This window comes from Pelophylax lessonae (assembly GCF_965119305.1).
Source record: "Pelophylax lessonae genome assembly, chromosome: 13".
NCBI classification, from domain to species: Eukaryota; Metazoa; Chordata; class Amphibia; order Anura; family Ranidae; genus Pelophylax; species Pelophylax lessonae.
This window is the reverse complement of record NC_138780.1, coordinates 46,785,111-46,810,883: the sequence shown is the minus strand read 5'-3', so window position 1 is coordinate 46,810,883 and position 25,773 is coordinate 46,785,111. Positions and strand designations below refer to the sequence as shown.

General features: G+C 44.8%; 2 protein-coding genes across 2 annotated transcripts in view; both read right to left on the bottom strand.

The window, feature by feature from the left end:
* Nucleotides 1–25,773, bottom strand: part of LOC309569711 (NACHT, LRR and PYD domains-containing protein 12-like) — a 1,096,074-nt gene that overhangs the window by 53,337 nt on the left and 1,016,964 nt on the right. The gene's annotated exons all lie outside the window — the stretch shown is intronic.
* LOC309569714 (NACHT, LRR and PYD domains-containing protein 1 homolog) overlaps nucleotides 14,300–25,773 on the bottom strand; it is a gene marked incomplete at its 3' end in the record, with an annotated part of 35,426 nt that continues 23,952 nt past the window's right edge. Inside the window, exon 4 of the mRNA XM_082275676.1 lies at nucleotides 14,300–16,014. Within this exon, the coding sequence (XP_082131802.1) occupies nucleotides 14,300–16,014 (1,715 nt within the window). The remainder of the gene's footprint in view (nucleotides 16,015–25,773) is intronic.

Sequence of the window (25,773 nt, the reverse complement as noted above, 5' to 3'; positions counted from 1 at the left end):
ATATAAAGGTGAGTTCACATGGAGATTGAACTCATCACTATTAGTGAAAAAAAACATTCAAGATGACATTCAAAATACCATAACAAATTATTTCAAAGATAATGTCTCAGAGGGTATCTCACCCCTATTGCTCTGGGAAGCACATAAGAGTGTGGTCAGAGGTGAGCTCATTAAACATGGAGCAATATGTAAAAGGGAAAGGGAAAAAAATCACAGAAACCTTGATAAGGAAAATCTCTGAACTTGAAGGGCAACACAAACTCAGCGCCTCGCAAAAAATAGAACAAGAACTAATAACACAAAGAAAGGCTTTAAATGATCTACTACAATCTAAGATCAAAAGGTCACTATTCCTCAAAAAGTCAATCTACTATGAACAGGGAGATAAGGGAGGTAAACTATTGGCTAGGGCCCTGAAGGAAACCCAACTTGACAATAATATCCATTGCATCAAAGGTAGAGATGGGGAACTGATAAGAGACCCACACAAAATGGCAGACAAATTTGGATCTTTCTACTCCAAATTATATCATATTCCAACGCAAAAAATAACAGAAGGGTTTCAAGGATCCCGTGATGAGCTAATCCGGGATTACCTGACTAACAGTGGGTTACCAGTCTTGCCGAAAGATGCATTGGATGAACTAGAAAAAGTGATTTCAGTAGAAGAAACGAAGGCCGCAATAAAAGAATTGAAAACAGGGAAGAGTCCGGGCCCAGACGGCTTCACATCCCAGTACTATAAACTCTATATAGACTCTATAGCTCCTCATCTTACAAATGCATTAAACTCCATACTTGAAAAACATGTCCCATCCAGGGATTTCCTGATGGCACACATCTCAGTCATCCCCAAACCTGACAAGGACCCTACCCTATGTGCAAGCTATAGGCCAATTTCGCTCCTAAATCTAGACTTAAAGATTTTGACTAAAATATTGGCGACTAGACTAGGAACCCTGTTACATCCTGTCATAGGGCCGGAACAGGTGGGATTTATGCAGGGGAGGGAGGCCAAAGATAGTGTCATAAAAGCGATAAACTTAATTCATGGAGTATGGGACACTGCTGTCGAGGGCCTGCTGCTCTCTACGGACGCAGAGAAGGCCTTCGACAGGGTGGCATGGGATTTCCTAATGCACACATGTAAACATATTGGAATGGGACCGAATATGATGGGCTGGCTTCAAATTCTGTATTCTAACCCCACAGCAAGGGTCAAGGTGAATAACAGCCTGTCTTCTCCATTCCCTTTGAGAAATGGTACCAGACAAGGCTGCCCCTTGTCACCACTTTTGTTTATTCTGACCCTCGAACCACTAATCCGCACCATAAACCTTTCCCCAGACATTGATGGATTCCAAAGAGGGACTAAGGAGTTCAAACTCTCGGCCTACGCGGATGACCTACTATTCTTCATATCCCAACCGCATATCTCTATTCCAAATTTAAATAACCAATTCAACAAATATAGATACCTATCTAATTTCAAAATTAATCACAGTAAGTCCGAAGCCCTAAACCTGACCCTCTCTGATGATCTTCTCAAATTAACGAAGGAAAACTGCCCTTATAGATGGGAACCCAAGGCGCTGAAATACCTAGGCATCAAACTTACGCGACAGATAGATGACTTATACGAAGCAAACTTCATAGCCATACTGAAACAAATAGCAGGGGACCTTAAAAAATGGAATGTGAAGACTTTTTCTTGGTTTGGCAGAGCATCCATCATAAAAATGACGGTACTGCCGAGGTTGCTCTACCTCTTCCACACGCTCCCAATCAAAATACCCGTACTTTTTTTTCGCAAATTAACAGCTTTACAAAGGGCATTTGTCTGGGCAAATAGAAAACCACGAATTAAACTTAGCTACCTACAGTTGCCTAAACTAAATGGTGGTATGGCATTACCAAACTTCCAAAAGTACTACCAGGCAACGCACCTGACAAGAGTCCTAGATTGGCATTGCCACTCTAACAGCAAAGATTGGGTAGGTGTGGAAATTGGATGGAGCTCTATTCCTTCACACCACCTTTTGTGGACAGAACAACGAAATTATCCCGCAGACAAAAAGAAACACCCACTCATAAGTAACACCCTTAATATTTTCAAAAACGTAGCATTAGCGCAAAATATCTCATCCTTCCCAAGTCCACTTATTCCACTTCACAATAACCCAGATTTTTCGCCTGGTATTGAGAATAATTCTTTTAAACTAAAAAAGAATGGACGTCTAATACCATTAAGGGTCAACCAATGTTTTCGAAACAATAAGTTTAAGTCCTTTGACAATCTTAAACTAGACTGCTCGAACGAAAACCCCTTAAAGTTTTGGTCTTATCTACAACTGCACGATTACATCTTACGCACTAAACATAGAGAACTCCTTTTTAGGCCGCTGACAGATTTTGAGGAACAGTGCTTGAAAGGAGAGAGGATTGAGGGAGCCACAACCCAATCGTACAAAAAACTTATCACAGCGTCACCAGACTTTACTGACCCATACAAAGGAAAATGGGAACAAGAGCTAGGTGTCATGGTCTTACCTTCTTGCTGCTCTCCTTCGTTTGACATGTGCTGGCGGCCATCTTGGTTTCTGGGTTTCTTGTAGCCTCCCACCCTGCGGCTCCTCCTTCCCACTGGGAGGAGCTGGATGCCTAGCTCATATATATAGGAGGTCTGTGGCTTCAGTTCCCTGCTTGGTCCTCCTGTGTTCACATGCTTCTAAGACTGCTGCTGCTTCTGGTTCCTGTTCCTGGCTTCGTCTGACTACCCTGCTGGTTCCTGATCCTGGCTTCGTCTGACTACCCTGCTGGTTCCTGTTCCTGGCTTCGTCTGACTATCCTGCTGGTTCCTGACCCCTGGCTTCGCAAAAGACTCTGCATCAGTTTCGCCATCCGTTTGGACTTTTGCTTTACAGCTTGTTTTTAAATAAAGCTTTCTATTTTCACTTATCTGTTGTACGTCTGGTTCATGGTTCCGTGACATTAGGACCAAGCCATGAATTCTGACGGTACAGGGCCATCCTCGCTACCCACGCTGGTTGCCAGACTTGATCAGCAGGATCACCTGTTGGGTCGGTTCGCCGTGGCGTTGCAAACCCTGCTTGAACGCACGGTACCACAGGCCATGAATTCTGACGGTACAGGGCCATCCTCACTACCCTCGCTGGTTGCCAGACTTGATCAGCAGGATCACCTGTTGGGTCAGTTTGCCGTGGCATTGCAAACCCTGCTTGAACGCACGGCTCATTTCGCTCCCGTTGCCGATGGGTCGGTTGTCGCTCCTGGGCCCGCTCCTACTGCCGCTCCGGTTGTTGCGCCAGAGTCTACCCCGACACCTGTTGTTGCGCCTGCGGTGTTTCGGGGTATGTCCGGTTCTGCCCCCCTTCCACAGCGCTTTGGGGGAGAGCCAACTCAGTGCCGAGGTTTCCTTAACCAGGTGGGCATTTATTTCGAGTTGCTGCCACATGCCTTTCCTACTGAGAGATCAAAGGTGGGCTTCTTAATCTCGCTGCTCTCGGACAAGGCCTTGGCCTGGGCCAGCCCTTTATGGGAGAACAACAATCCGGTGGTTGCCGAGTTTTCCGGTTTTGTTGCTTCTCTTCGGAAGGTATTCGATGTGCTGGCTTGTGCTGCCTCTGCTGCGAAGCTCCTTATGTCCATCAGACAGGGTTCACGATCCGAAGCTGAATACGCCATTGAGTTTCGTACCCTGGCAGCAGAGGTGGGCTGGAATAATGAGGCTCTGGTCGCTGCTTTCTCTCATGGTCTCTCGGATGCCTTGAAGGATGAGGTTGCAGCTAAGGACCTACCAGTGGAGCTCGAGTCTCTTATTTCTTTCCTGATTTTGATTGACACCAGACTCAGGGAGAGACCTTCCTTTAAGGAGAGTCTGCGGAGGCCTCCTAACAGATTGGCGCCTACCTTTGTTGTCCCACCCGTGCCTCCCTCTCCTCCCACCCCTCCTGGGGATGACTTGTCTGGGGGTGAACCCATGCAGCTGGGGTTTGCTCGCCTGTCCGAGGGGGAGAGGGTACTCCGGAGACGCGAGGGCCGATGCATGTACTGTGGTCTCGGTGGGCATTTTCGGTTGGCATGTCCGAACCGTCCGGGAAACGCTCGCACCTGAGATCCTGTCGGGGGCAGATCTTGGGTGGAGTCTCCTCGTCCCCGGTTTCCCGTGTTGACAAACCACTGATCACTGTTGTCCTCTCCTGGGTCGGGGGCTCGGTGATGACCCAGGCGTTGGTGGACTCTGGTGCTGGTGGTTTGTTCATTGATAGTGTGTTCGCTGCCGCCAATTCCATTCCTCTGCAGGCTCGAGGTTCTCCTCTGGCTCTTGAGGCGATAGACGGCAGACCCCTTCTGCCGCCACACGTGACTCATGAGACCCTTCCAGTGGGGTTAGCCATTGGTGCCGTCCACAGAGAGTCGGTCTGCTTCCAGGTTATTTCGTCTCCACACTACTCGGTGGTCTTGGGGTACCCCTGGTTCCAGAAGCATAATCCGATTTTCGATTGGAGATCGGCCGAGATCCTCTCGTGGTCACCGCAGTGTGGGGCTAGTTGCATCCATGGGCCTGTCAAGTTGCTGTGTACTTCCTCGGACTCTCTGTTGCCCCCTGAATACGAGGAGTACCGGGATGTATTCGATAAGGTGCGCGCGGTTGCCCTACCTCCGCACCGCCCATACGATTGTGCCATCGAGTTACAATCTGGTGCCGTTCCTCCTCGTGGCAAAGTCTATCCACTGTCGGTAGCGGAGAATGAGGCCATGGAGGAGTACGTGAGGGAGGCGCTTTCACGCGGACACATTCGCAAATCCTCGTCCCCGGCAGGGGCTGGATTTTTCTTTGTGAAAAAGAAGGGCGGTGAGTTGAGGCCTTGCATCGATTACAGGGGTCTCAATCGCATCACGATCAAGAACGCTTACCCGATACCCTTGATTTCCGAGCTGTTCGATCGCCTTAAAGGGGCCACGGTCTTTACCAAACTCGACCTGAGGGCGGCATATAACCTCGTAAGGATCAAGGCGGGCGATGAGTGGAAGACCGCGTTTAACACCAGGACCGGTCATTATGAATCCTTGGTTATGCCCTTTGGGCTGTGCAATGCGCCCGCAGTCTTTCAGGAATTCATCAACGATGTTTTCCGTGACCTGTTGCAGCAGTGTGTGGTGGTCTATTTGGATGACATCCTGGTATATTCTGAGTCCATGGAGACCCACATTCTGGATGTCAAACGAGTGTTGCAACGGTTACGAGAGAACAAGCTGTTCGGTAAGCTTGAGAAATGCGAATTTCACCGATCCCAGGTAACCTTCTTAGGTTACATCATTTCCGCTGAGGGGTTCTCCATGGATCCTGAGAAGGTTTCGGCTGTCTTACAGTGGCCCCAGCCCAGTGGTCTTCGCTCCCTGCAGCGCTTTTTGGGCTTCGCCAATTATTATCGGAAGTTCATCAGGGACTTTTCCATGCTAGCCAAGCCTCTCACGGATCTGACCAGGAAGGGCAGTAATTCCCAGGTCTGGCCGCCCGAGGCCATCCGAGCTTTTGAGGCTCTAAAGTCCGCCTTTGTGTCAGCTCCGATTCTGTCGCATCCCAACCCTGGGTTGCCCTTTGTCCTCGAGGTGGACGCGTCTGAGACGGGAGTAGGCGCCCTTCTGTCTCAGCGTAGAACACCAGAGGGTCCTCTGCTTCCTTGTGGGTTTTACTCCCGGAAACTGTCTTCCGCGGAGTGCAACTACCAGATTGGTGACAGGGAGTTATTGGCCATCGTGCAGGCTCTTAAAGAATGGAGGCACTTGCTCGAGGGTTCGTTGGTTCCGGTCCTCATCCTGACGGACCACAAGAATCTGACCTACCTCTCTGAGGCCAAGAGATTGACACCACGTCAGGCCAGATGGGCTCTGTTCTTGTCACGTTTTAATTACGTGGTCTCCTACTTACCCGGTTCCAAGAACATCAGGGCGGATGCCTTATCACGGCAGTACTCCGACCTGTCCAGGGAGGAGTCGATTCCGACTTCGGTCATACCTCCGAATCAGATCCTGGCCGCCATTCGCACCAGCCTGACCTCTCCCCTGGGTGAGCAGATTTTGGCGGCTCAATCTGGTGCTCCCTCTGGGAGACCCAACGGCAGATGTTTTGTGCCTGAGGAGTTGCGCACTCGGTTGTTGCGAACCTACCATAACTCCAAGACCGCGGGGCATCCTGGAAAGAATCAGCTGTCCTGGGCTGTTTCACGTCTGTTCTGGTGGCCTTCCCTACGTTCCGACATCGCCGCATATGTAGCGGCATGCTCCGTTTGTGCCCAGAGTAAGTCTCCTCGGCACCTTCCGTTGGGCCTTCTGCAACCCATAGCCACCGGGGAGCGCCCATGGTCACACCTGGGGATGGATTTCATTGTGGACCTCCCTGCATCCCGAGGCCATACGGTCATTCTCATGATTGTGGATCGGTTTTCCAAAATGTGCCACTGTGTTCCTCTCAAGAAGTTACCCTCTGCACAGGAGTTGGCCACGATTTTTGCCAGGGAGGTCTTCCGGTTGCACGGTTTGCCCAAGGAGATTGTGTCGGATCGGGGGAGTCAGTTTGTGTCCAGGTTCTGGCGCGCCTTTTGCTCCCAGTTGGGGATTCATCTCTCCTTCTCCTCGGCCTACCACCCTCAGTCCAATGGGGCCGCAGAACGATCCAATCAGGCCTTGGAGCAATTCCTTCGTTGCTATGTCTCCGATCACCAAGACAATTGAGTTGACCTCCTGCCTTGGGCTGAGTTTGCCAGGAACACGGCGGTGAACTCTTCCTCTGGGACGTCTCCCTTCATGGCCAACTATGGGTTCCAACCTGCCGTGTTACCGGAGGTATTCTCTCCCCAGGATATTCCGGCTGTGGAGGATCACCTTTCCGTCCTACGTGCTTCTTGGGTACAGATCCAGAGGTCCCTTGAGGTCTCTGCGCAGCGCCAGAGACTCCAGGCTGATCGCAGACGAGCGCCTGCTCCTTCCTACCAGGCCGGAGACCGTGTATGGTTGTCCACCCGCAACCTCAACCTTCGAGTGCCCACTCCCAAGCTGGAGCCTCGCTTTGTTGGTCCCTTCCGAGTGCTTCGCAGGGTAAACCCGGTAGCCTATGCCCTTGCGCTTCCTCCTGGCATGCGGATCTCCAACGAGTTTCATGTCTCCGTGTTGAAGCCACTGGTGTGTAATCGTTTCACTTCCTCGGTTCCTCGGCCTCGTCCGGTCCGAGTGGGCAATCGTGAGGAGTATGAGGTGAGCAATATCCTGGACTCACGCCTGGTCCGCGGTCGGGTGCAGTTTTTGGTTCATTGGCGTGGTTATGGTCCAGAGGAGCGTTCCTGGGTTCCCTCCGCAGATGTCCATGCTCCTGCCTTGCTCCGAGCCTTCCACGCACGCTTCCCTCAGAAACCGTTCTTTACTCCGCGGAGGAGGGGCCCTTGAGGGGGAGGTACTGTCATGGTCTTACCTTCTTGCTGCTCTCCTTCGTTTGACATGTGCTGGCGGCCATCTTGGTTTCTGGGTTTCTTGTAGCCTCCCACCCTGCGGCTCCTCCTTCCCACTGGGAGGAGCTGGATGCCTAGCTCATATATATAGGAGGTCTGTGGCTTCAGTTCCCTGCTTGGTCCTCCTGTGTTCACATGCTTCTAAGACTGCTGCTGCTTCTGGTTCCTGTTCCTGGCTTCGTCTGACTACCCTGCTGGTTCCTGATCCTGGCTTCGTCTGACTACCCTGCTGGTTCCTGTTCCTGGCTTCGTCTGACTACCCTGCTGGTTCCTGACCCCTGGCTTCGCAAAAGACTCTGCATCAGTTTCGCCATCCGTTTGGACTTTTGCTTTACAGCTTGTTTTTAAATAAAGCTTTCTATTTTCACTTATCTGTTGTTGTACGTCTGGTTCATGGTTCCGTGACACTAGGCCGTTCATTCACACCAGCTCAATGGGAGAGAGCATGTTGTTTCTCTCATAAATGTTCTCTAAGCACGAAAATACAGGAGACATCCTATAAAATTAGAACCCAATGGTATCGTAACACCAGTTGTCTTCACCGTTGGTCTGAACAAAACTCTAGTACATGTTGGCGATGTGGCTCATCTCAAGGCACATTCCTCCACATTTGGTGGGATTGTCCCATCATAGAAAGCTTCTGGAAAGAAATTTCCAAATGGATATGACATATCACAGAAACTACGCTCAATCTAGATGCGGCATGTTGTCTATTACATATTAACCACTTTCCCTATAGAAAATATAAAAAATCATTGACAAGACATATGCTTAACGCTGCTAAATCTCTCATCCCAATGCACTGGAATACAAAAGTGGCCCCCACAACAAAAGATTGGATGGCCAAAATTGGCAACATATATGAAATGGAGGAGACGTTGGCTATAAAATTGGAGAGAAACGACATCTTTCAAAAAATGTGGTCTCCCTGGCAAACATTCACGGTCTCATCAGAGTACAAAGATCTTATGGCAGTTTAATAAGAACCGATAGTTCATTCACTCAATTTCAGGCACATTGACAACCTCTACCTCACCCCCTACCCCCCCACCCCCCTTACTTCCCTTCCCCGACCCATCTTCCTAATATCTCTACTTCTCACTCTTCTATCTTTCTTCTCTCATCTCTCTTTCTTTTCCTTTTTTCAGTTTTTCTTCATTATACAGTCGAGCCACTTCGTGTGACTCGTCTGTTGAACAAAATCACAACAGTAACTGAATTGCATTCCTCTTTATAGACCATATGCTTATAAAATATATACATCTGGAAATCTATATGCATGTTTATTTTCATCTATGTATCTCACACCTTCTCTTTGAGACTGGACTGTGGATACCTTATGTGAATGTTCATCAGCTTTACATGAATGTTACTGAACAAAATGTCTAAATTTGATATACACTTTACCATTGTAATGCATACTGTTCCTTGTTTGTTTATTCTCATAAATAAAAGTTTTCTATTGAGAAAAAAATAAATAAAATAGAATAGAACAGAATAAAATGTAAAAAGATTGAATAGAATAGAAAAAAACAGAATATAACAGAATAGAATAGAATGAACATAGCCATCTTCCAAAATTTCAATTGATTTGAAAATAAGGAATACACTAACCTAATTCCAATATACAAAAAAAAAAATCCGAATAAAACAAATCCAAATAAAACAAATTCTGAAAATGTATATTCCAAGTATATTGCAGCTTACTAGCCCTTAGATGTGGTAGCCGTATTCGTTTTCATTTTCTAGGCTAAAAAACATTTTCAGCCATTATAAAAAAAATACCTTTTGAATTTGCCAGAAATGTAGTGTCCTTGTAATTTATTCTGAGCTAAACAGAAATTGAAAAATGATATCTTCCATCTCTTTTCCTGTTCTATTCACCATTTCCCTCACATACCCGCCACCTTCTCCTCCCTATTCTTGTAACCTGCCTTCCCCTTCATAATTCTAGAGGAGCAATATCTCATTAACCAGAATGTTTTAAATGCACAAAAACTGCAAATTTTAATTTATTGTTCCCAATGAAGTGTTTAGAACATCTTGCAAAATGCTTTTCTTCTCGTCTCCTTATTGAAAAAAATAATGAGAGAAACTTCCATTGCTCTTCCCCGTCTGTGATATCATAACAAAGTGTAAAAATACAATTAAATAAAATAAATAATAACAATTAAAACATCTTTAAAACACCCCCATCCCCCTGTGCTAATGTGCAAATGCTAACTCATACGTAGGTCCCACATCAATATGTAAACTGCGATCCCACCACACATGTGCATCATAGCAAACATCAGAGTGAGAGCAATAATTCTAGCACCAGACCACCTGTGTCACTTTAACCACCTAAGCCTCAGAAGATTTTACCCCCTTCCTGATCAGGGCCTATTTTGCGATTCGGCACTGTGTGACTTTAATGGACAATTGCGCGGTCGTGCGACGCTGTACCTAAACGAATTTGACGTCCTTTTTTTCCTACAAATAGAGATTTCTTTTGGTGGTATTTGATCACCTGTGCGATTTTTTGATCATGCGCTATAAACAAAAAAAGAGCGTAAATTTTGCAAAAGTAACAATATTTTTCACATTTTTTTATATAAAATTCCCAAAAAAAATGTAAAAATCAAAATTTTTTAACATTTTAGGCCAATTTGTTTTATGCTACATATGTTTGGTAAAAAAAAAATTGCAAAAAGCGTATTTTGATTGGTTTGCGCAAAAGTTATTGCGTTTACTAACTAAGGAAAAGATTTTCTGTCATTTTTGAGAATGACAGGCGGCTGTGTTTACATTAGCCGCCTGCCTTTCTCCCGCTGTAACAAACAATCGCGAGTGCCCGGCGGACATCGGGTCCAGGCACATGCGCGGGGGGATCCGTGAATGAGCGGGAGCGGGAGCTCGCCGGAGCCTCACAGGCTAGCGACGTAGACCTACGTCACTTTGCCTGTGAGAGGCTGACTGCCGACGTAAATCATCGTTAGGCAGTCGGCAAGTGGTTAAACTGGTAACCTGTAAAGGTTTTTAACACACCTGTGGAGATTTTAAGGTATTGTAGTTTCCTGCCGTTATATGGGCATATGCACTTTTAACCACTTGCCAACCGCCTGCCACGGTTTTACTGCAGCAGGCTGGGTAGGCTGTGCGAAATGACGTAGGGGTACATCGGTCACGCGATTAATGCTGGGGGGCGAGCGCACCACCGAGTGCACACTCCCGCCCCCACTAGGAAGCGGTGATGCCGATCCACGGGACCAGAAGCCGCTATTGCCGCCGGGCACCAGAGATCGCTCCCCGCTAAGAGAGAAGGACAGGTAGCTGTTGTAAACACAGCTGACCGTTGTTCTCTCTGAAATGATCACAGAGCACCTGTGATCCTTCTATATAGGATTACAGGTCTCTATGATCATTTCACAAGTCCCTCCCCCCCACAGTTAGAAAACACTTCCCTAGGCTCAAAATTAACCCTTTGATCACCCCTAGGTAATCCCCTTCCCTGCCAGTGTCATTAGTACAGTAACAGTGCATATTTTTAGAACTGATTACTGTAGTAATGTCACTGGTCCCCCCAAAAGTGTCAAAAATGTCAGTTAGGGGTGCGATCTATCCGCCGCAATGCCGCAATCCCGCTAAAAATTTCAGATCGCCGCCATTGCTAGTAAAAAATAAATAAGTAATTAAAAATTACATAAATATTTGTTATAGTTTGTAGATGTGATAACTTTTGTGAAAACCAATCAAAATACGCTTATTGCAATTTTTGTTACCAAAAAATATGTAGCAGAATACAAATTGGCCTAAAAGGATGAAAAATTTTGATTTTTTGTTTTTTTGGGGGGGAATGTTATATAGCAGAATGTGAAAAATATATATTTTTTTTTTGTTTTTTTTTTTCAAAATTGTTGCTCTTATTATGGAAGAGCCCTGGGGCCATCATAAAAAAAATTCTAAGATTTCTGAGTTAAACTCAGAATTCTGTAAAAAACAAACTCAGAAATCTTTGACATTTTTTTATGATGGCCCCAGGGCTCTTCCATAATTAATACAGTAGTCTTTATTAGGATGATTTTAGAACCAATAAGAATGAATGTAGTAACACCCACAGACAATCTTCCTGCAGACATACATATCTTCTGCTCTGTAATCTATCCTAGTTACAGCACACAGTATATATAGGGAAGCAGGGCAGTGCTGGGTTCTGTGGTTCTTCTACTGTATTAAAAGCTCCTCATTTTGCTGTCATCCTCCTGCTCTGCCATCTCCTCCTTCATAAAGAGCCACGCTGAAAACGTGTGTGTCTATGGTCATAATGGATCAATCATAACAGTTACTTGTTGACTAATACAGCTCTATTACAGACACTTAGATCTATAAAAGTGCCATCTATAGCAGCTTTGAGGCAATAGCATAGTGGTTAGGGCAACAGGCTCATCATGGTGAAGTTTGTTGGTTCTAGCCCAGGTGACTGTACCTTTTTAGATTATATATATAAACTTTAAATATATTGATATTATCTTACCCTAACCCCTACACTATTGCCTCAAGGCTGCTATAGATGGCATTTTTATAGATCTAAGTGTCTGTAACAGAGCTGTATTAGTCCGGACAAGTAACTGTTATGATTGATCCGTCATGACCATAGACACACACGTTTTCAGCGTGGCTCTTTATGATGGATCAGATGGTAGAGCATGAGGAAGACAGCAAAATGAGGACCTTTAATACAGTAGAAGAACAACAGAACCCAGCACTGCCCTGCTTCCCTATATATACTGTTTGCTGTAACTCGGATAGATTTACAAATCTTACAGAGCAGAAGATATGTATGTCTGCAGCAAGATGGTCTGTGGGTGTTACTACATTCATTCTCATCGATTCTAAAATCATCCTAATAAAGACTACTGTATTAATAAACTCAGAATTCTGACTTTCAAAGTCAGAATTCTGAATTTTTAAACTCAGAATTCTGACTTTTAATCTTAGAATTCTGACTTTTATTCTCAGAATTCTGACTTTTAATCTCAGAATTCTGACTTTTAAACTCAGAATTCTGACTTTCTAAACTCAGAATTCTGACTTTCAATCTCAGAATTCTGATTTTTAAACTCAGAAATCTGACTTTTAATCTCAGAATTCTGACTTTTAATCTCAGAATTATGACTTTTAAACTCAGAATTCTGATTTTTAATCTCAGAATTATGACTTTTATTCTCAGAATTATGACTTTTAATCCCAGAATTCTGACTTTTAAACTCAGAATTATGACTTTCTAAACTCAGAATTATGACTTTTAATCTCAGAATTATGACTTTGAAACCCAGAATTCTGTAAAAAAAAAAAATATTCAAACTTAGAAATCTTTGACATTTTTTTATGATGGCCCCAGGGCTCTTCCATTATTATGGAAGAGCCCTGGGGCCATCATAAAAAAATGTAAAGATTTCTAAGTTTGAACTTTTTTTTTTTTTACAGAATTCTGAGTTTAAAAGTCAGAATTCTGAGAATAAAAGTCAGAATTCTGAGATTAAAAATCAGAATTCTGAGTTTAAAAAGTCAGAATTCTGACATTAAAAGTCAGAATTCTCAGTTTAAAAAGTTAGAATTCTGACTTTGAAAGTCAGAATTCTGAGTTTATTAATACAGTATTCTTTATTAGGATGATTTTAGAATTGATGAGAATTAATGTAGTAACACCCACAGACCATCTTTCTGCAGACATACATACCTTCTGCTCTGTAAGATTTGTAAATCTATCCGAGTTACAGCACACAGTATATATAGGGAAGCAGGGCAGTGCTGCGTTCTGTGGTTCTTCTACTGTATTAAAAGCTCCTCATTTTGCTGTCATCCTCATGCTCTACCATCTGATCCATCATAAAGAGCCACGCTGAAAACGTGTGTGTCTATAGTCATAACGGATCAATCATAACAGTTACTTGTCCGGACTAATACAGCTCTGTTACAGACACTTAGATCTATAAAAATGCCATCTATAGCAGCCTTGAGGCAATAGTGTAGTGGTTAGGGTAAGATAATATCAATATATTTAAAGTTTATATATATAATCTAAAAAGGTACAGTCACCTGGGCTAGAACCAACAAACTTCACCATGATGAGCCTGTTGCCCTAACCACTATGCTATTGCCTCAAGGCTGCTATAGATGGCACTTTTATAGATCTAAGTGTCTGTAACAGAGCTGTATTAGTCCGGACAAGTAACTGTTATGATTGATCCGTTATGACCATAGACACACACGTTTTCAGCGTGGCTCTTTATGAAGGAGCAGATGGCAGAGCAGGAGGATGACAGCAAAACGAGGAGCTTTTAATACAGTAGAAGAACCACAGAACCCAGCACTGCCCTGCTTCCCTATATATACTGTGTGCTGTAACTAGGATAGATTACAGAGCAGATATATATGTCTGCAGAAAGATTGTCTGTGGGTGTTACTACATTCATTCTTATTGGTTCTAAAATCATCTTAATAAAGAATACTGTATTAATTATGGAAGAGCCCCGGGGCCATCATAAAAAAAATGTCAAAAATTTCTGAGTTTGACATTTTTTTTTTTCTACAGAATTCTGAGTTTAACTCAGGAATCTTAGAATTTTTTTTATAATGGCCCCAGGGCTCTTCCATAATATATATATACACAGTATATATATATGTTTGTGGGGTTTTAAGTAATTTTCTTGCAACAAAAACATAAAAAATGCAGATTTTTACTTGTAGGAGCGAAATATCAGAATTTGCCCGGTTTTGAAGTGGTTGATTATTTACCTCAGATACTTGATGTTCTGTAGAGCTGATATAAGTTTCCTCAATCCTTCGTTCTGAATATTACATGAATTTAGATTTACTTCTTCTGCCTCTTTGCAGGACTGTAAGATAAAAGACTGAATAGAACAGTCCAGGGGGCTGAGGGGGACAGCAGAAAAGTCATGTTTATTTGATTCAATACATTGTGACACCAGAGCCTTATTCCTGCTCTCATGGAGATAGTAGAACACATTAAGAAGCTCTCTCTTCTTTCTTGTATATTCATTAGGTCTTTGTTTTGTGATTTTCTTCTGGATCCAGGTGATGACATATCTGGCAGCCTGAGTAGACAATTCTCCCACATGAGACTTTAACATGGATCTAGTAGAAGAGTCGGAGAGACCGCAGAGGAAACGGAGGAAAATTTCAGCACGGCCGTCTTTGTTGGATTCAGCATTATCAAGTGTTTCCTGTAATCTGTCAGGATTATAGTTAATATAATGGACTAAAGCAGCAAAAAACTCCTGAAGTTTGAGATGTAAGAAGGTATAATCCACATCAGGGGGCTGACCAGATTCCATCATGAAAGATGAGAAAAGATGTTCATCATTTCTCACACTGAATGACTCCAGTTGACGCTTATCAAATACAATCATGCGATTCATGACTCCATGTTCTGCCATCCACCCAATTGATGTAAGCAGTTCCCGAGCAGCGTGACCACCATCTATATTTTGGCTGTGATTGGCCAGAATGTTGCAGACAAAAGTCACAAAGAGTTGTGTCACTGTTTTGGGCAATGATTCCATCAGCTGATCAGTGATTGTTGGTTGGGATCTAAAGCAGATTGATAACACTGTACAGATGATCCAGCAGTATGATGGGATATAACAGAAAGTGTACAGCGTGTCATTCTCCTGTACATAAAGAAAAGCCTTTTCTGACAATTCCTCATTTCCAAAGAAATGTTTAAAGTAGATCAGTCTGTCTTCATGGAGAAATCCCATGATCTCAGCTATTCTCTGGAAAACACCGGTATCAATTGATGCCAGTCTGGTTGGGCGGCTGGTTATCAGTACGGAGCAACCCTTAAGAAGACTCTGCCTCACCAAACTGACCACAATCTCACCAACATCTGTTCTCTGTTTTGGATTGGACAGTTTACCTAATCTGAAATGTATTTGGTAAATACTTTCATCTAAGCCATCAAATATAAACAGAAGTCTCTCTGGATCTTGTAAAATATTTTCAATCTGATTCTCCAGATGTGGATATTGTTGAAGAATAACTTCCTCCAAGCTGACCTCTCCCAGTCTATTAAGATCCCGGAAACTGAAGAAGAAGACAAAAGCAAATCTTTGGTAGTGTTTTCTGGTCACCCAGTCATTCACAAACTTCTGCATCAGTGTGGTCTTCCCTATTCCTGGCACTCCGCTCACCATTACTGCATGTGGTACACATTGTGACTGGTTGCTCCATCTTAACAGCCTATTGGGGAAAATGTGTTCTAGTCTAGTTTGTGTTTCCTCTGAGCATTGCTCATGCTTTATTCCAGCATGTATTAGTTCATTCTGGGGATGCTGCCTGAACTGATCAGTGGCGACAACAATCAGGTTCACATAACGTTCATTAATGGGGAATCTTTGAGGCTCCAGGACAGTTCCTGGGGGCCTATGCTCCAGTAGAGTCTCAGTCTTCTCCATCAGATGTTGTTTGTGCCTTTCTTGAATATCTGTGTATATAATGGAAATATATTTTTGAGGTAGGTTAAAACAAAAGATAGGAATGTGAAGTTTGACATTAATATATGTCATATCCCAACCAAGAATGAGTTAAGTCTAAACAACACTAGATTCCATGCATATCTTAACACTACAGTACAGCAGGCAGCAGAGCTTGTTCAAATAAGAAAACAGGCCCAGGGTCCACATGTACCAAATTGTTAATTCTTATACTGTTCCTTAGACAAATATGTGAATTCAAATCCAGGGCTACAAGTCTGGAGTGGCTCGCTCACGCTGTGATCACACACAGCGACGGCTTAGCCGCCGGTACCACAGAATTGATGTCCGCCTGGCACCCGCTGATTATTTAGCACACAGGCAGAATGGTGATCTGCTTATGTAAACAAGGCAGATTGCCATTCTGTCAGTAGGGAAGGCACTGATCCTGTGTTCCTGCAAAGCAGAGGCACAGATATATGCCTTCCCTTAGTAAAAGCACCTCCCACAGTACACAAAATCACAAGCTAGGCATTACTATGTATGTAAATGTATTTTATTAAACTACATAATCGATAAAAAGCATATTTATGTAAAACAGTATAAAATATTATATCAAAGCATCAGACTTGACTATTACTGTTTAAAATGAGTCAGGCAGACCTTAAAGCGGAGTTCCGGCCACAGAATCCTTTTTGTTTTTAATGTCCCCCAAACAGTGACCCTTCCACCTCTATACATCCGCTAATCCTGTTTCATACATTGTAATAATATGTTTGCAAGCATGAAATCTTACTTTATAAAAATTATTGTGAGCGCCGCCATCTTTGTCCTGGATCGCCAAGTCCGTTGTGGGGAAATGTCTGCCCTGCTTCCTGGTTGTAGTGGGCAGAGGCCGGTGAATCCAGCGCGAAATTTCGCGCATGCCCAGTACTATGCAATCGGCATAGTGTTCGTTTCCATAGGGACAAAAGCATCCGCACTGTGCTCCGCCTAACATTGCGTCATTTCCTGTTTGGAAATCACACGATGAGAGGAGCGGCCGGCCGCCTTCGTCACTGCCCATTGCATCCTGGGAGCCACGAGTAAAAGCTCCCAGGACGCATTGCGGCACAGGAAGTGACGGCGCGGGCCACGCGGCCGAGTGTAACGCTCCTGCGTTTTACGTATGATGTGGATTTTCAGCTGCAGAAATATTCCACTTCAGTAGTCATGTAGAGAAACGCTGAGACACCAATCCCAACTCCCAATGACTCATCATGTGTGGATTATCTCAATTCTGCAAGTAAATACACACACTCAATAAGATGTTTCCTAGAGTGACTTATGTATATAGTAACACAGTGATGATAGGCTGAAGAGACAGGTTGGGTAGAGATGGTAGATGACAGACACTTGAAAGGAAATGTTCTTGAAAGTAAGATAGTAGCAGATGGGATGCAGATAGGTTTAGCAATCATGTATGGTAGCAGATGACAGAGTAGCAGGTGGACATACAAGAGAGATCAACCCAGTGCAAGAACAGGTGGTAGTAGGCTCAAGAGCTAGCAATCTTAGATAATGCAGATGTAGTAATAGTCCTTAGTATGCAGAGCTAGATAGTGTAAGCTTTAGTATAAAGGTTATAGAGGTTTCCCCTGTGGGGTACTTATCACTAATAGCAATGTAGCAGAGGAGAGGTTCGGCAAGAGCGGATGATCCGGTAGCGGGATACAGGGATCAGCGCAGCGTGGTTCCGACAGCGAGGTATGCTTGCAAGCATGAGAGCTTCAAGACAGGTTAGCATCAAGGCACAAAGCAGTTTGAACGAACACATGTGAGTGAGAGCCGGCGATCTAAATAGCCATCCAGTCCGGCGCTCAGTGATGACAGCATCAGTCTTAAAGGTGTATGCGCACCTTACCAAAAGAGAATGGTGGGGCGCATACACTTATGAAAGAGTAATTAGGGTACCCAAAGGTACCAGAACATTACAGTACCCCCCCCTTAAGGCCGGCTCCTGAAGGCCTCTGGAGCTGGTTTGTCTGGGTACTTCGCATGAAAATTGCGGATTAATCTAGAGGCATGTATGTCAGAGGTGTTTAGCCAGGTGTCATCTTGGGGCCCATAGTTCTTCCATCGAACCAAGTACTGAAGTCTTCCTCTGTGGATACGAGAATCCAGAATCTCTTTTATCTCGTATTCTTCTCCACCTTCAACTTGTACAGGAGGAGGAGGTAGGATAGTAGGCCTTATTCCTTGGTCAGGAACATGGGGCTTCAGTAGCGACACATGGAAAATGGGATGTATTTTGAGGTCTATTGGCAATGTAAGCTGTACTGCAGCTTTTCCAATAAGTTTCTTGATTGGGAAAGGTCCCAAGAACAGAGGTCCAAGCTTTTTGCTAGGGATTTTCAGTCTTAAATTTTTTGTTGAGAGCCAAACGAGGTCCCCGATAGCGTACTGAGGAGAAGGTCTTCTGCGAAGATCATAGTACTTCTTTTGTTGACTATGAGCGTGTGCAATGGTAGTATTAAGCAAACCCAGAGAGTCCTTTATTTGGGTAAGATAGTCTGAGGCTACTGGGTTATTTGAAGGAAGGATGCGTATTGGAAGAATAGAGGGATGAAACCCATAGTTCAAGTAGAACGGACTCTGCTTGGTCGTACTGTGGGTTGTGTTGTTGTAGGCAAATTCTGCCAGAGGGAGAAGATCCACCCAATCATCCTGTTGGTAAGAAGTGTAACAACGTAAATATTGCTCGATGCATTGGTTGACTCTTTCAGTCTGTCCGTTGGTCTGCGGATGGTAAGGAGAAGTGAGCTTCCGCTCGATCCGTAGTATGTGACATAGTTCTTGCCAGAACTTGGAAATAAATTGTGATCCACAGTCAGACAGAAGAGTTTTTGGGATACCATGTAACTTAAAGACATGTTTCATCAGGAGTTCTGCCGTTTGTTTGGACGAAGGTAGTCTGCGAATAGCAATGAAATGTGCCATTTTTGTCAGATGGTCCACTGACACTAAGATGGTATTAAATCCTTTGGAAGGAGGCAATTCCACTATAAAGTCCAAGGACACAACTTCCCATGGAGTTTGGGGTATTGGTAGACTGCATAGTAGACCGGATGGTCTCGTAGTGTCAATTTTGGACCTGGCACAGACATTGCATGAAGAGACAAATTTTTGTATAGATGTTTTCATGTCAGGCCACCAGAATTGCCTGGTAATCAGATTAAGAGTCTTTGTCATACCCATATGTCCTGCCATAGGCACATCATGCGATAATTCCAAGATCTTGGTGCGTATGGTAGGTGGTATGTAAAGTTTGTCGTTGTAGTAGAGGAAGCCTTCTGCATCAGTATTTAGTTGTGGTGGGGGTGAATCCAAACTTATACCATGCAAAACCTCTTCCTTCAAGGAACGGACAACTCCAATAATGCGTTTGTGAGGTATTATAGGAACGGAAGGGATTTCGAAGTAGTTTTCTTCAGTTAGTCGTGATAGTGCATCCGCCTTTTTGTTCTTATCTGCAGGTGTGTAGGTCACTAGGAAGTTAAACCTTAGAAAGAATAGTGACCATCGTACCTGTCGGTGAGAGAGAGTTTTGTTAGTCTGAAGATATTGGAGATTTTTATGGTCCGTGTATATAAGTATTGGTAATTGGGTGCCTTCGAGTAGATGTCGCCAATTCTCCAGAGCCAATTTTATAGCAAGCAGTTCCTTTTCACCCACGGGGTAATTTATCTCTGGACTGCTTAGGGATTTAGAAAAAAAGGCGACTGGATGAAGTGGTGAAGTGTGGTCGTTGGGAGAGTATTGCTCCTACTGCCATGTTTGACGCATCTACTTCCAGAATGTATTGGAGGGATGGGTCTGGATGGCGTAACATGGGAGCAGAAGTAAACCTTGTCTTTAACAGGTGAAAAGCTTTATTTGCTTCATCTGACCATTTGAATGGTTTTTAATGCTAGTGAGCTGTGTGAGGGGTCTCACAATGGCAGAGAAGTTTCTGATGAACTTCCTGTAGAAATTTGAAAATCCAAGGAATCGCTGTAGCGCCTTGCGTGTGGTTGGTGTAGGCCAATCCTGAATGCAGGATATCTTACTCATGTCCATCTCGATTCCTGTTTTGGATATGATGTAGCCTAGAAACAGTACCTCTTCTTTATGAAACAAGCATTTTTTCAGTTTCACATAAAGGTTGTGTGCAAGCAATCTCGATAATACTAGTCTTACATGTCTTATGTGTTCAGACAGGGATCGTGAATATATAAGTATATCGTCCAGATATACCACAACACAGACATCTAGTAAGTCTATGAAAATATCGTTTAGAAATCGTTGAAAAACTGCAGGGGCGTTGCATAGCCCGAATGGCATTACAAGATATTCGAACAATCCGTATCTGGTTCTGAATGCAGTCTTCCACTCATGTCCAGCACGGATTCGAATGAGATTGTATGCTCCTTTCAGATCCAATTTTGAAAAATAGGTAGCTCCACGCACCTGCTCAATGAGCTCAGGGATAAGCGGTAGAGGATAGCGATCTTTTATTGTAATAGCATTCAATTGCCTATAGTCGATGATAGGCCTGAGACTTGAGTCCTTATTGCGGACAAAAAAGAGTCCTGCTGCTGTGGAAGAAGTGGAAGGTCTAATAAAACCTTTCTTCAAATTCTCATCCAAATAGTCTTTGAGATGGGAAAGTTCATCCTGTGAAAGAGGATAAACATGACCGAATGGCAATTTGCTATTTGGGAGTAGATCAATGCTACAATCATAGTCTCGATGGGGAGGTAGTGCTTGAGCATTTTTCTCAAGAAAAACCTCAGAGAGATCCTGATAACATATTGGTGCAATCTCATCTGTCACCACAGACAGGATCTTCCCGAAAGACGGGAGGTTACACGTACCCTCGCAATAGCAAGAGAGGAAGGCCAGGGTCCGTTCCTTCCAATCTATGGTTGGTTGATGTGTGTGCAACCAGGGAAGTCCCAACACAATGGGAAAGTGGGGTGAAGGTATTAGATCGAAGGTAGTGGTCTCCATATGAGACCCATTAGTAGTGACTAGGAGTAGGGTTGAGCGAACACCTAGATGTCCGTGTTCGACGGGTTCGGCCGAACTTTAAAAAAAAGTCCGGGTCCGTGTCCCGGACTTTTACCGAACTTTTCCCGGACACCGAACCCCATTGAAGTCAATGGGGACCCGAACTTTAAGGCACTAAAATGGCTCTAAAACACCAAAGGAAAGGGCTAGAGTGCTGCAAATGGCAGCAAAACGTAATTAAGAGCATGGCAAGTGCTCTGCAAACAAATGTGGATAGGGAAATAACTTAAAACAACAAAAAAAAACAGAAAAATAAAACAATGTTCTTCTTCATCTCTGAAGGACGAGGCCCATATGGAGTAGGAGGGAGGTTGAGGTGGTGGTGGATGTGGCGGTGACTAGACATATGCCGGTTTTCGGTAATTCGATATATCGCGGTATTGCATAGCCACGGTATTGTTATTGTGGCATTTTTAAAATACCGAGTTTCTCTGTCAAGTCTGCCTGACTTGTGAATTGATACATTTCAGTGAGCTGGATGACTCATTCACTCACTCAGCTAACACCTTTCAGCATTAAGTCTCCTAACTATAAACAAAAATGATTACATTTGTATCTTTTCCTTCCCTCTGCCAGGGAGAAAGGAAGTTTAACCTCTTAAAGACTGGATCTTTTTCTGACACTTGCTGCTTGCAAGTTAAAATCAGTTTTTTTTTTGCTAGAAAAGTACTTAGAACCCCCAAACATTTTATATATTTTTTTAGCAGAGACCCTACAGAATAAAATGGCGATTGTTGTAATATTTTATGTCACACTGTATTTGCGCAGCAGTCTTTCAAACGCAATGATTAGACTTTAATGAATAAAAAAAAAAAAAAAAAACGTAACAGTAAAGTTATCCCAATTTTTTTTTTTTTTGTTACACAGAGAATCGTGAGAGAATCGTGATCTTTATTCCAAGCTAAAAAATCGTGATTCTCATTTTGGCCAGAATCGTGCAGCTCTAATAAATATATATATACACACACACACGCCTAGCAGCCCACATTACATTATTATATAGCCATCAAGCAGTGTCTGGCCTACCTGGTGATGACTGGTCCTGGCGCTCTGATCCGATGGCCTGGTCTTTAAAGGGGCAAATCCTTGCGATCCAGAAGTGGTTAAACCTGCAGGAGGACCGGTGTTTTTATCTATTAATGACTTTACTATTGCTTTAGGCCTGGTTCACATGTATGCGGGTTGGTGGTTCACATGTATGCGGGTTGGCGGTTCACATGTATGCGGGTTGGCGGCCCACATTTGCACAGGCATAGCAGCCCATTGATTTGAACGGGCTGCTATGCCCTCATTTTCCGCAGAAAAAAGGTGCATGCAGCATTTTTTTTAAATTCAGTGGCCTTGAAATCCATCCTGCTTTTGCACCATGCGACTAACCTGCAGTTCCTGCTCTGGCAAGCTTTCTGCATTTTTTGTATACGTGGGCACGGCATTTAAAAATAAACAGTTTGCGTGTGCAGCAACGGCAGGTAAGTCGCATGGTGCAAAAGAAGGATGGATTTCATGGCCACTGCATTTTTTTAAATTCTGCATGCACCTTTTTTCAGCTGAAAACGCAGGCATAGCAGCTCAAGCCCATTCACATCAATGGGCTGCTATGCCTGTGCAAATGTGGGCCCCCAACCCGCATACATGTGAACCAGGCCTAAAGCAATAGTAAAGTCATTAATAGATAAAAACACCGGTCCTCCTGCAGGTTTAACCAATTAATGACTTTACTATTGCTTTAGGCCTGGTTCACATGTATGCGGGTTGGGGGCCCACATTTGCACAGGCATAGCAGCCCATTGATGTGAATGGGCTTGAGCTGCTATGCCTGCGTTTTCAGCTGAAAAAAGGTGCATGCAGAATTTAAAAAAATGCAGTGGCCATGAAATCCATCCTTCTTTTGCACCATGCGACTTACCTGCCGTTGCTGCACACGCAAACTGTTTATTTTTAAATGCCGTGCCCACGTATACAAAAAATGCAGAAAGCTTGCCAGAGCAGGAACTGCAGGTTAGTCGCATGGTGCAAAAGCAGGATGGATTTCAAGGCCACTGAATTTTAAAAAAATGCTGCATGCACCTTTTTTCTGCGGAAAATGAGGGCATAGCAGCCCATTCAAATCAATGGGCTGCTATGCCTGTGCAAATGTGAACCACCAACCCGCATACATGTGAACCAGGCCTAAAGCAATAGTAAAGTAATTTATAAACAACACCTCCTTCAGGTTTAACCACTTCTTGACCACAAGGATTTGCCCTCTTAATGACCAGGCCATCGGATCGGAGCCGAGCGCCAGAACCAGTTATCACCAGTTAGGCCAGACACTGCTTGATGACCTATTTTAGGCCTGGTTCACAGAGTCTGTACTGACTGACTATATAATAATGTGCATAAGTGAACCAAAGCCCCTAAATTCAGCAATGAAATTGAAGTGAGGTGGAAATTTAATAATTTAAATTTAATAATAGAATACCGTGATAATACCGTATACCGTGGCAAAACCTTAATCAATTAATCGCAGCATGAAAATCTGATACCGTCACAAGCCTAGCGGTGACATAGGCGTGCGCACAGGGTGTGCTGGGTGTGCCTGGGCACACCCTAATCACCTAGGGCACATAGCATTGCCAGTGAGGAGATGGGAAAGATCTCCCTGGGACCTGCTCTGCTCTATTTCTCCTTGCCTACAGGTACATGGCCCCGATACATTACTCTCCCTGCTGGCAAACACATGCATGTGTATTTCAACTTTGGGGTGCACACCTTAATGCAATAGGCTGCGCACACCTATGGGCGGTGTAGGTGGAAGCGGCGGTGGAGGAGGACCAGGGCCGGATTAACAGCATCATGGGCTTGGTGCTGAGGATTTTGAAGGGCCTTAAGGGCCGTGCCTTGCCATGCACCCAGAGGAGGAAGGGTGCAGCCATGCATGCCTAATTCAACATGGGATGCTGTCTCTGAAGCCCATAAACACATCCATGCATCGCCAACTGTCCCTCCTTGTCCGGCCTTCACGCTGTGTGGGGAGGTTCTGAGGGTGCTGCCTGGGGAAGCGAGCATAGAAGCCAGACTTCTGTGTTTACAAGTGACAGAAGAGCGGTAACAGTGAATATGGCCAACCCGGGGCCTATATAAAAGGTAGGGGCCTGGAGCTGCAGCTCCAATAGCCCCTACATTAATCTGGCCCTGAGGAGGAGGACGAGGTAGCCAACACTGCTTCTTTTCAAAAATTTTAAATGAGGGTACACCCCAAAAGAGTGAGAAAGAGCAAAAATGGAACAATGGGTGGGTAAGGTCGGTATCCATTGCTATTCTGCATAAGGTACGGAAAAGTCCCGTGGGATCCATGCCTGGTTCATTTTAATGAACGTGAGCTTGTCCACATTGTCTCTGGACAGGCGGCTGCGCTTGTCTGTTATAACGCCCCCAGCCGTGCTAAATACCCGTTCAGATAATACACTGGCTGCAGGGCACGCCAGCACCTCCAAGGCGTAAAGGGCAAGCTCAAGCCATGTGCCCAATTTGGAGACCCAGAAGTTGAAGGGGGCAGACCCGTCATTCACTACATGTAGGCGTGTGCACACATACTGCTCCACCATGTTGGTAAAATGCTGCCTCCTGCTAAGACGTTCCATCTGAGCTGCTGGTGCTGCTGTTTGTTGTGGCGTGCTGACAAAGCTTTTCCACATTTCGGCCATGCTAACCCTGCCTTCTGAGGTGCTGGCGGTGCCCTGGTTGCGTTGGCGACCTCCTCCTCCTCCTCCTCTGCCTTGTGCTTCCACTGTGGCCCCGCTGTCAGATGGGAATGCCAGCAGCATGGCGTCTACCAGCGTGCGCTTGTACTCGCGCATCTTGCGATCGCGCTCCAGTGAGTGAATTAAGGACGGTACGTTGTCCTTGTAACGGGGATCCAGCAGCGTGGCCACCCAGTAATCAGCACAAGTTAGAATGTGGGCAACTCGGCGGTCGTTGTGGAGACACTGCAGCATGTAATCGCTCATGTGTGCCAGGCTGCCCAGAGGCAACGAAAGGCTGTCCTCTGTGGGAGGTGTATCGTCCGTGTCCTCTGTATCCCCCCAGCCACGCACCAGTGATGGCCATGAGCTGGCCTGGGTGCCACCCTGCTGTGAACATGGTTCCATCTCCTCCTCCAGCTCCTCCTCCTCCTCATCCTCCTCATCCTCCAGAACTGTGCCCCTGCTGGACAATTGCGTCCCTGGCGTTTGCGTGTGCAGGAACCCACCCTCGGAGCCCCTTGCGAATGACTGCCCTGAAAGCCTTGGAAATGTTACCTCTTCATCCTCCTCCTCCTCCTCATCCTGTGCCACATCCTCTTCCATCATCGCCCGAATTGTTTTTTCAAGGAGGCATGGAAGTGGGATAGTTAAGCTGAGAACGGCGTCATTGCCACTGGCCATGTTGGTGGAGTACTCAAAACAGCGCAACAAGGCACACAGGTCTCGCATGGAGGCCCAGTTAAATTAAATAGCGGAATAGAAAATATGATCCAAAAAAAGTGTATGTATATCACACGTACACAACCACACTGGGCCCCAATTACTATTGTTTGTACCCCTAAAAGGCTAGATGAGGAGTAGGGGGAGTATGGAACAGGCAGCACCCTCAAACCTTCAGAAGTATGAGATGAACCCCAACAACTTGGAAAGGTGGATCTCTCTCACACGTACCGA